The sequence below is a fragment of the Anas acuta genome, chromosome 1 (assembly GCF_963932015.1).
Source record: "Anas acuta chromosome 1, bAnaAcu1.1, whole genome shotgun sequence".
NCBI classification, from domain to species: Eukaryota; Metazoa; Chordata; class Aves; order Anseriformes; family Anatidae; genus Anas; species Anas acuta.
Window position 1 is genome coordinate 63,523,594 of NC_088979.1, and position 12,291 is coordinate 63,535,884.

The following is a 12,291-nucleotide window of genomic DNA, read 5'->3' on the forward strand; positions in this document are numbered from 1 at the left end:
TAGTATTTGTGAACATTTGTCTAAGAAACAACATTATTTTAGAATACTGACCTCAGACCCTTAATGAATTGATCCTCTGCCTTCAAGACAAGTTTCTACATTTGAGAATTTTGGATCTACAAAATTCTGGCTGAATTTCTGGTCTGTAAGAAATTCTTAAACACAGAAATTTATCATGATTGTACTTGCAAAAATCATTCATAATTAATTCTGTAGTGAAGTAATTTTCAGAATTTTGTGTCTCAGATAAAGAAATGGAGTTGAACACAAATGATGAAGAATTAATTAGAATTCCTAAAGAGCTTTAATGGCAATCTAGCTGACCACTCTTTTCCACTTAACTGTTGTACCTCTCTATTACTACTTGATGCTAAATTGTACCATGGCTTTAGAATCAAAGATCTCTGGAAGCTGCAGCATTGCAACTGTCTCCCCTCCTGCATTTTGAAACATAGCAATAGACAGAACTGTGGTTGGAAATACTGTAATGGACTTGTACAAAAAATGTGTATGCAGAGAAAATCTGTAAGAAAAGGAGTGATCCCATGTATCCCCATGCAAAGGAGTGACCCCATGCATTGGTAGATGTTTCAGTATTGAGACCTGCTGCACATTACAGAGACAAGTGAGTGATGCCCATGTGGAATCACATGGAGAAGATGGGCGACCACTGATCCTTGACAGGAAGATACAGGGGTACAGAATCTATATAGAAAATCATGAGACATTTGGGATTTTATGCCTCTTAAGAATGCGAATCTACTGAAGTAGGTGGGAATATGGGTTACTGAAGTCAATATACACCTGGGATGTGTGTTGCCTATTGAGTCTCAAGCAGAATATACTTTGAGAATATATTTTAAGTACCTGCATGCTGTAGCAACTTACTGAATAAATAATTCTAAAAATATTTGTATTTGTGTCCCTCCCTGGAAAAAGTATGAGCATGAATACTGCATGAATGATACCCACTTCCAGATAGGAAAAGATATTCCATAGCCAAGGAAAAATGTTTAGCAGATCTGCAGCTGTGGTGCAAGAAGTCTTCAGCATCCATCATTGATTTGCCTGGGGCTGCCACTGAAAGGGTGTGTGCTCTCCAAGGAGATCTTGGAATGCTGTACCCAGCTCCCTAGCTTTGGCCTGGAGGGGATGAAGACACTTCAGTTCTGTAGGATTTTGCAGGAGTTATTGCCCTTCCATGCCTGGGGACAGGAATGCCACCCTATGGACGGGTAGGTAGGTAGGCTGGCACGGAGGATTCAGCTCTAATTTTCTAATTGATTGACTTAATTTCTTGATTGGGAGTTTAAAAATTAGCTGCTGATCAATTTTTGTGTGCACTTTGCTCCTCTGGAACACTTGCCAAGGACCCCAGAGCTTTAGAAAGGTGTTACACAGCTTTTTGTCAGGGGGTTAAAGGGTATACTTTTATCAGTTATTATAATATTATATTATATTATATAATTATATAATTATATAATAAGTTATTATAATATAATATTATATAATATATTAGAAAGAAAATAACGGGATATGATAGGAGGGGATTTCATCCCAAGATATTAATGTTCTGATCCTCAGTTTGCTAAGCCACATTTTAAAGTTAGTTTAATACCTTTTTTGGTGAAATTCTTTTTTTTTTTTTTTTCATTTTCTTTTATTTTTCTAAATCAGACAAAAGGAATATAAAATTTAATAATCTATAGAAACACTCATGTGGTAATCCATTTTAATCCTCTCTTTGCCTGACATCTGAAGGACCCCAAACCACTGCAAATACCATTTAAAATAAACACCCTCAAAAACAATCAGGCAAATACTGAGGATATGCAGTGTAATTCTGCACTTAGTTCATTTGAAGAACAAAGAAAAGAATCTCAGAGTTCTTTAAATATATTGATATATATTAGCAGGTCAGATTTTCTGGCACTTCTTTGTAAATGATTGCTTGTCTAACCGTTCAAATTATTGAATCAATTGTCAAGTTCTATAAGATGAAATTCCTGATCAAGTGATTAAAAAGTCCCAGAATATTGATAATATTATTTCTTTTATTCTTGTGGAAGAATACAAAGCTCCATCCAAGTAAAATGATAATTACATTAATAGATTATGACATTTTTAGTGGCACTTGTAAGGATTTTAATTATGTCATTTCAAATATTTCCTTTGGGGTTTAATCTCAATCACCAAAATCAGGATAGACTCAGATTTGCCACAGGCATCTTTAAAGAAATTCACCCATACAAATTAAGGAATGCTAATATTTAGTCCAACCTTTTAATTATATTTATGTAAAATTATCCTCATGTAAAAATGATACACAAATTAAAATTATACCTATTGCAAAACTATGTTAGATCATTTTAATATGAGCTGTTGTGATCCATCCAGAATTCAAGATTTTCCTTCCTGTTTTGATAGCTGCAGATACACTCCACTTTCAGTCGAGTGCCAATCAACCTCCATGTTCAAGCATCTTAGTGGGTAGCTGGTATAGCAGATTCTTCAGGATCATAGTCTGAATCCATGTATGTCCATAGCCATTATTCATAGGGAGTACACTTGCTTTAAGGCTTTTAAATGCCATTTAGAAAATGAACTAAATACTCAGGAGTCTCTAGTCCATCCTATGAAGTCATGTTCCTTATGCTCTGAATGTTTTAAATGTATAGACTAAGTCCTGACATCCTCCCTTCTAAGTATAGAACATGGTAGAGTTTGTCTCAAGCAAGAAAGACGGAATTAATCGTAATCTGAAGTGTTTCACACATATATAAATAATATCCTTTCTATCCTTCTTCTCTTTAAAAAAAAATCTAGTTTTTCTTTTATAGGTAGGCATTGCTTTTTAATTCTTAGACAACTAAAGCTGTAAAATATCACAGTGATTTTTTATAGCTTTACGAACTATATATCCCAATCACTCTCACTGAGACAAAACTTTAACTAGCCTCTGATTCCATAGGCTTCTGTCCACACCTGGCTCTACGTGCAAGTTGTGGTTCCCCAAAAGTGAAAGTGGAATTTAGTTGGCATCTCAAGCTTTAATTGCCATGTTTATGGAAGATGGAGGTGAGAAAGTGTGTAAACCCTGATGTTTAAACCAGAGTGTTTTACCTGAGCAAGGACTTTAGGATACTCTGATATTCTACCGCAGAGATGATATACTACATCATCTCAGGAGGTTGCATGAAATAGAATGAGCATGTGTGCGTGTGAATTGTGGTAGTTATAAAAGTTGCCTCTTATACAGCAAGACTAATGTCAAGTCTCATCTTTGCTTCAGCTGTTACAAAAACTATTCCTGTAAGGTTGGATTAAGGAGACCAGAATTTGTGTTTTCTTCCACTGGCAAGGCTCTTAGTTACAGCCACCTCTGTGGGGAATGTCTTGTTTCATCTCTACTCTGCCAATTTAATGATTATGGTTTTGTGGCAATCAATATCTCTACAAAATATTCTGGTTTTGGTGCTCTTGAAAACATTTAATGTGGCAGAAAACAGTCAAACCAGCTTTTGCTGTAAGTAGAACCTTGTCATATCTAATGCCTCAGTAGCTGATGGATATATGACTACTGAAGCATCAGATGTAGTCGAGGGTATTATAATGAAGTGATAACAGTAGAACAACTGCCTGGCTTCAAACTTTAACAACTTTTGCAAACATCCTTTACTCTTTATCCAAATATTTTATCTTTCAATGAGGAAAATGGCTCTATGAGAAGATGGGGATTACTACTGATTAAAGAACACAGAAGTTTGGTTCAAGTTTTTATGCAACTCTTCCTTATTAAGTAAATGTGAAACCACTACAGGGCAGAATGAAAACTCCCATAACCTAATAAATCAAATTTGAGGATTGAAAGGGCTTTGCCAGAATAGAATTTAGAATATCAAAACAATGAAGCATGCTTAAATAAAATTAAATTGCTTAAATAGAAAGGGTGGGCCAATTCATTCTTCTTATAATGTAGTTTTGTTCTGATACCACCTGTTAGCTGCAAAACTTGAGATTTTGGATCACATTGTGAAACACTTGTTTACCCACATACGTTATCTGGTTCAATTGGCTCTGGGAGTCAGACTGCACTGCTTACAAAATTAGTGAACTCATTCTTCACCAAGGCTTTTCCTACTGATACTACTATTCACAACGATGTCTTATTTTGTCAAACTGTTAAAAAAAAAAATCTAAAAGAATTCACAAAGTAAGTTTGCTTGTAAGTCAGTGGACATATGAATTTAGATTTATGCCAATTTCCTTTTAGAATATTATTCTAAATTGATGCTGACACCCCCTCCCTCCAATCTTTTTCCATATAAACTTTGCCTTACTCAGATTAAGCAAAAATAACTCATGAATTTGGATGGCTTCAACAACAATAACAATGATCTTAAAACTGGATTTCTTATTAATCCATAGAACTCCTGTATTTCTGTCACAAACATATCTGTTCTACAGATGAATATAAAAACAATGAATATGAAATATAACATATTCTTCCTGTACTATTTTAAACAATTTGTTGTTTTTATCTAGATATTACTTGGCTGTTCACTAAACAATATCAGCAGCAACTGGAAAAGAAAGTATAGATATTTTCTACATTTTGTATGATTTAACATACAAATTATAGTTCTCTTTCACTCAGATGGAAAACTGACAAGCTACACACTGGTTGGAAAAAAAAAAGAGAAAAATAATTTTTACATACCAGTCATTGTAAATCCGCCAACTAGCAAGCCAATATCTCTTCCACCGACTATAATAGCTTCGCTGCGATCTCCTTCGCTGCCGGTGTTCTTGGTTTTCCAAGCAGCCCATATCCCAACTGCCAGGATAGCCAGGTAAAATACAACTATGGCCACCAGCCCTTCCACATGGAAAGGCATGTTGAAGTCCTGACTGTTTCCTTGATCGCTATTTCATTAAGACCTCTGGAGAAAATGCAATAATACATCTGCATTTAACAAATCTGCTAAGATGCTTTTTAGAATCAATACACAAAGAAAACTCAGTTGGTTATTAAAGAGGCTGTTCTGGTGAATTTATGAAATGGGTCTTTCAGATGTAATTGAAATTAAGTTTACGTACCAATTAAAACGCCTGTGGAGCAACAACCAACAATTGTAACCAGTGATTACGATGGAAAATGAATGATGTGGCTAAAAGCTACGCTGGTCTTAGAAATCAGTTAGAGAACTCAGAATTCTTTTAGTCACCAAGTTCCCAGTGCCAGGGAACTCTTCAGTCAATAAATGGTACATGGAATAGGATAGAAGATCGTGGCCATGAGGGCTATTACGGAAGCCTCCAGTTAGAAGACAAGCCACTGAGCTGTTTCGAGTGATATAAGAACTGTAGAGAAGTAATAAACACAACAGCAAAAGACGTCTTTGGAATCTATGTGTTGGGATGCCGAGTCTTTTCCTCCTCCTGACATCTCCCACGTTTAAAAATCTCCGCTTTCTCTTTGGTGATTTTCCAGCGGGGAAAAAGTATTAATCAATTCGCGCTCGCACTTTCAAGTGGAAAGCGTGCAAGCTGTCGAACAGCAGAAAAAGGCGAGGAGGGCGAACCGCGGCGGGGGCGAACCCCGGGGCTCCCCTCTCCCCGGAGAGCCCTTTCCCGGAGCCCCCTTCCCCTCTCCGCTCCTCTCCCGCTGCCACCCCGCGGCGCCTCCGAGACCCTCCCGCACCCCGACGGCTCCGTGCGGAGCCAGCCCTACCTGCCGGGGGGCTCCGCGGGGCTCCGCGGGGCTCCGCATCGCCCTGCTCGGCCGCGCACCCCCCGCCCGCCCGCCCCTTCCCACCGCGCCGTCGGGGAGCGGAGCCCCCCGGCCGCCCGCCCCACCTGAGCTCTGGCTCCGCGCTGCCCCGCAGCCCCTCGGGCACAGCCGCCCATCCCCGCGAGGTGGCGGAGGGGGTGAGGCTCGGGTGGCTGTGCCCCCGGCCCGGGTTTTAGCCGCGGGGGGGCGAAGGAGTAAAGGTGGGAGCGTCTCTTTCCTTCCCTTCCCTCCCCACCCCGCCCCCGGAGGTGCCGGCGGTGCACCGAGAGCTGAGGCTGCGGCGGGGGGCTCGTGGATTAAAAAGAGGAAAATGTCTTTATAAAGGAGGAGGGTTGAGTGGGGTGAGAGGACCGTGTCCGTCAGAGCTGGGGGGAGGAAGGGGGAAAGACGTCAGAGTGCTAGGGGACGTTGTGGGTAAGTAAGGATGACTCAAGGGAGAGTGATTGTCGTGCCATGGCAGGGAAACAGGGTCAGGAAGTAAAACTGGGGTGAGAAAACAAAAGGGAATGAGGGGGAGATGGAAAGGAACAGGATCATGTGGAACCAAAGGGGAAGAGAAAGAAAAGAAAGCTGAAAGAAAAGAAAGGCATGCTGAAAAGAGGGATGGAGAAAGGGGAGAAAGCAGAGGTAGGGAGAGGGAAGGTGCACTCTGTGCTCTCTGTGCCCTCCCTGGCACCCTTCCTGCACTGCCCTTGGACCCAGCATGGGGCAGACTACAGGGGGCTGGTTGCAACCATCTTTCGCCACAGTTCCCTTCCAAACCTGTTTTGCAGCCGTGTTTCTCACCAACAGGACTGCTGGTACTTGGGGGTCTCCCATTTTTCCATGCATTTTTAAAGCCCACCTGCAGAGCAATGGTAATATCAGATATTCTGTGAAAGACCACTTGGCCTCTGTCTCCAAATGATATCAGATCAATGGGCTCCTAAGGGCTGAAAATGAGGGTACACATGAAAAGAGGACCTATACATGCTGTTGCCCCAGTTTTTACCAAGGGAAGGTCATGCTGAACTTCACCAGTTGCTATCAGCCCGTGAGAGGCAGGTAACATGGTTTGTTGGCCCAGGCAGGATAGAAAAGTAGACATGAAATGTCCACAGGAATAAACAGCTGAAAGTGGTTCAAGTCAGAGCTAATATCAAACAGACTGTATAAAATCATCATAGACTCAAGAAGGAAAAACATGATCTGGGAAGATACAAAAACAAGAGGAAGGTGGCAGACCAGAAATGCTCAGCCCATGGCAATGAACGACATGAGAGCTGGCTCTTTCCTGCTCTCTTCCAACAGTCTGACCAGCAGAGAGTCAGCTGCCTGCTCACAGGCTGGTGAGCCCATCACGACAAGGAGCATGTTAGCCCCAGCCATTTACTATGTACATTCTGTACAAAGAATTAAGATTGCATAATTGTAAGGTGTGCACGTAATACTGCTTTTGGATCTCTTGGCTTGGTTGAAGAAGCCCAAATAAAGGTGACCAATAAATCATATGCTATAAAAGTTACTATATTTGTCAGCCAATCATCTCATGGACTGTTGAGTGACGCTAGTGATGCAATGCTTGCTTTGGGAGACTGCAGTAAAAACTCCTCCCTGCAAAAGGCAACAGAGATGCACTTTAGACACAGGGGAGCATTGTGGCACCTTCTCAACAGATATCCCATTGTAGGCAAACATAACATCAATAATAAGTAGAAGTCAGAGACATTGAAAAAATGCTAAGGGTGTCTCAACTAGAAAAATAAATGATAATTTAAGTAATTCAAGTAAATACATGAACTCCAGCAAGTAAAAAATAGAAAATGGTTGGATGCTAAAATGCTATTATTAGATTAAATTAGATTTATGGAAAGGATTAATTACCTTTTATTTTGTTTTACTGCATCTCAATACAGAGAAACACATGACAATACAAGAATGGAAAATTCTAGGAAAATGTGTTAGCCAAAAGTCTTTCTTAGTCACATTCAAAAATGCTATGTGATGACAAAATAGATAAATACATAAATAAATATTTCTTAGATTAAAGTCTAGCTTCAGTCTTCACTGAAGAGTATGGCAGAATACCCATTGTCCTTATTGTGCTTAATTTACCACTACTTATGGGACTGAAGTGTGAAACATTATTTTTTATTCATTTCTAAATATTAAATAATTTAAATTAATTATATTTCAATGAAATTCATTAAAATGAATCCTGAAAAACTTTTTTTTTTTTAAATTTGCAATGGTTTACAACCTTTCACCAGTGAATCAACTGCAGTAGCCAAGTTTTACCTTACACCTGCATCTATTCCTGTAGTGATTTAACCACAGATAAACTAAATCATGCATTCTCTCTCTCATGAGACATTCATTTAAAATACAATTTCCTTAAGCTGATATGGCTTTGAGTTTTTATGCTGCCTTTGCCTGGATTTAACTTGGAAAGGCTGAAACAATCATTTTTGGTGAGATGTGAACATGAATTGATTTAATACTTGAGTATCCCTTCTTTACTCTTCAACTAGTACGAGGTGCTTATCTTAGGGAAGGACCCTGTTACACCGGATCCCTGTTTGCATTATGCAAGCTGTACCCTAACAGCATCCATCAAACAGAGCCATACGCAAGGTTCATTTCTCATATCTGAGGGTATACACAAATGGGTTCCAGCAAATTTTATGGCTTTTGGGAAAACATGCACTGTGGTGCCAGACTTACTAACTTCCATACTAGAACTGACCACATTTCCACATAGATTTTCTTCTGATATAGAAACACTTAGGTCCGAGATCATATTTTCCAGGAAAGAGAATCGGGCAGTCCATTGGCACTTTGTTGCTTTTAAAATAATAATTCCTTGCATGAATATTTTTTTTGAATATACATTGCAAAACACACTATTCAAACAGTAATCTTAAAACTTTGTTTTCATAGTTAAGAAAGTTGGCCTACGTTTACTCATTTCACATCACATTCAAGTCTTTCTATCCATGTTGGTGGTTTGTGGCTGCCCATCACCATAGGAAGCCCCTGCCCAATGCAATAATCCTGTTTTGAACTGTGACAGCACTGAACTCCAGCATGGGGCAGTTCAAAACTGGAAGACATTGGCAGATCGCTTACTGCTCTTTCCTTTTAGGTTAAGTTAGCTGAATCAATGTGAAGCACTGAAGAATATGCTGATGAATATGGGTATCTCAGCAAACAATTTTTTTTTCTCAAATAGCTCCAGTCTGCTGCAAACTTCCAAAGTCTCATTCTGTGCTGGGTTATCAGTTTTACCTTCTAGACTTTTTTAAACACCAGCAAAGGGCCAGATTTTACTTTAAATAGCTACAGGGCAAACCTGGAGCAATGCAAACTAAGTTACTTGAATGCACTTGAGATTAACCAATTATTATTTTTTTTTTTTGGTGGCAATTTTCTAAATATTAAAATGGATATTTACTTCTTCGACAGTCAAATCCTTTGAATATTTTTGTGGGGAGCATGTACAGGGGCAGGATAGCTATAAAGGAGCAGAAGACTAAAGGCATAGGGCCCTGCTGAGATTGTTTCAGAACTCTGTTTTCATTGCAAATTAGATGGCTTGAGCTTTCAGTTTTTAAGTCAATCCTTGTTACCCATCTGTATGTCATGCTCTTTCCTCCTTCATTTCTTTACACAGAAAATGATGGAAGTTAGTTTTCATGTACACTGTCATTTTTTAAGCAAGCATATTACAACATTTCCAAAGATTTCCTCAGCCTACATATAGTTATTTGAACTCTTGGTATCAGCAAAGATTCCATTACTGAGACTTTGCTTAGAAAAAGGTGAAGTTGATCCTATTAAAAACCATCTGGTTATGGCCAGGGAGGCTAATCGCCACCTAGTTTATTTGTCTTAATGCTTTTTGCCAGTTGGTCTTTGGGAGAGATCTGAACACTGGCAAATGTGAGGGACAAAACCTGAAGTCTAACCAGAGTGAACATAATTCTTTATTTATTATAATTAGTAGTATTTGATCTGCTGCATGTTTAAGTCATGATATAAAACCTCTAAGAAATAAATATCTGCTTGTCTAAGCAGACTTTTGAGGTAAAATTATATTTTCCGGCATATTTCTATGTTTAAATGTTGCGTAGTGTAATGATGTCGTTTATAAAATCAGACTACAAAGTTACTTAAAAAAACATACTATCTTCCTTAAAAAAAAAACAAAACAAAAAACAAAGCAACAATAACAACAACAAAAAAGCACAAGGTTTTGATAAGAGTTTCCTTAGTAAGAAATCTTTTGCTACAGCTTGGTGTAAACCCCGTAATAAAAGCTTTTCTGAGACAGACACTACAGAAAGGTTTATGGTAAATTTATTCTAAAAACGGGCCTCACAATGAGTTTGTGGTTTGGGGGATAGCATCCATCTTAGATTCCCCTGTGCAGCTTCTTTATTAACCATGGAGTCCCCAAAGAAATTATCCATCTATTTGCTCAACAGCTCAGAAAAACCACCTGGATGAGAACTCTTTTGGAAGATATATTTTGAAGATATTAACAGTCTCTTGTTACCCTGAGGGAAGACACAGATACAGCTGCAGTTTTGAGATTTCAGGATTCCAGACAGTGCAGCTCACTGCTATGACAATTTTGATTGTGAACTGGATAAAATGCCAAAGAAAAAACTCTTTTTCCTTCTGTGGTGAATACCACATGTGGCATACCTTTTAATAGTGTGGCTTAGTTTCTGTCAATCTATAGTGTTTAAAAAAAAAGAAACCACACACACACACACACACACACAAACAAAACAGTGAAGAGTGACCAGACTGCAAAGTTAAGTACTTACAAACACAAGAAAAGTAGAGTTAAGATAACGTGTGAAATATTAATACAGTTCTCTTGTCTTAATGATAGTCTTTAACTTCACAAGAATATACTACTTTTTCCCTGAGATGACTGTCTCTTTCAATGAGAGTAAATCTTCACAATTTTAATTTATCTTCTTCTTTAATCATGTGGCCTTACATATTGCACTTCATTCAGACTTTATAACGAAAACAAAATTGATGATTTCCTCCAGGTGTTTCTTCAGTGCATGGTATTAGTGCTTCACATATTCTGATAATTTTATTTACATAGCATGATAAGGGAATGGGTGGCATTTTTATAGTGTTATATATTTTAAATTTGGTTCCAGTCAATTTCTGCTGCTTCTTTACTCCATGTTTACACCAATCTCAGAAGTAACTAAAATTGTTTTTCCTGAAATGCTGAAGAAAAGAAAATCAATATTCAATCTAAGTCAGACATCTGGCATGAAAAATTTCAGGTGGTAACCTGATCCCTGGCAAAGTTGTTTGCAGTTAAAAGTAAGGCTTTAATTGTGAGAAATTTCAGGCAACCTGAAGTAAACTAGCTTTTCAACACCTGTTTTAAGAAAGCTATCATAAAAATTAGAAATGAAGAAATGAAGGGATCAAAAGAGAAAGCAGAATGTATTCATTTTTTTTTTTCATTGTCTTACACGAGCTGTACTGCATTTATTTTTATTTTTATTTTTATTTATTTTTATTTTTATTTTTTTATTTTTATTTTTATTTACCTTAGAGTAAATAAGAGTGAATCAGATCATCAGATCTGAGATATACAGTGCCTTATGGTAAACTGTTATATTTGAACTGTGTAGAGTATATAATTAAAGAGAAGCAAGGGAGGAAGCTGTGTATTGTTATCGTTATTTAATGTTGATATTGCCAGCAGTTCCCAGAAACCAGTCACATCAAAGCTCCATTGTGATAAGTACTATGTAAACATACGGTGAAGGGAAAACCCTGACAGAGGAACTACATCCTTTAGACCTTTCTGCATTGTACATCAGCACCAGTGAACCACATGAGAAGTAAGAAAAATAAAATAACAGTAATGAAATAAAACTATAATACAAATTAGTGATTTTTAACATAGGACATAGTACAAAATTGGTATTTGGCAAGCTATTTGGATGCAATACTTGTCATTCTCCTTTTGATTTTTGGAAAAGATGCTGAAGAACAAACATACCAAGGATCCACCTTTTTGGGGGTGTCTTGAACTAGGTAAGACCAAGCTGATTGAAATCCTTATTGGATTTCTGGGAAACATATTCCTGAGCAATAAATCTGTCTGAAAGGAGACCTACCTTTTGTTAAGCTTACTGTAAAAGGCCTTTGAACTTGTGGACAGTTGCATAGGAACACACTCAGCTGGACTAGCACTTGTGCTGTTTATAATTTGAGTTGTATGATGACTTATAGTGTGTCAGTGGCCACGTACCTGAGAAGGCAAGAGGTATGCCTGCCTGTGTATTATGACCTTTAGATGATATTAGAGCCTCATATCCACTTAGAAAACAGAAATCCAGATATAAAACAAAAGCTGAAAAAAGTACTTGGTAAATGGAGAATGTCAGAGCTCTACCCCAGTTAATAAGGTCACCAATTCATGTGTGAACTGATGCAGAAATGGGCCACAGGTCTGTTTGGAGACACTC

The 12,291-nt window shown here is 38.2% G+C and overlaps 1 protein-coding gene across 1 annotated transcript in view; it reads right to left on the bottom strand.

Annotated features, from left to right (window-relative positions):
• SLC5A7 (solute carrier family 5 member 7) overlaps nucleotides 1–6,140 on the bottom strand; it is a 28,021-nt gene extending 21,881 nt beyond the window's left edge. Inside the window, exons 1-2 of the mRNA XM_068679518.1 lie at nucleotides 5,860–6,140; nucleotides 4,721–4,943 (exon numbers count right to left, since the gene is read on the bottom strand). Coding sequence (XP_068535619.1) covers nucleotides 4,721–4,898 — 178 coding nt within the window. The 5' untranslated portion in view covers nucleotides 4,899–4,943; nucleotides 5,860–6,140. The remainder of the gene's footprint in view (nucleotides 1–4,720; nucleotides 4,944–5,859) is intronic.
• Between the last annotated feature and the right edge of the window lie 6,151 nt (nucleotides 6,141–12,291).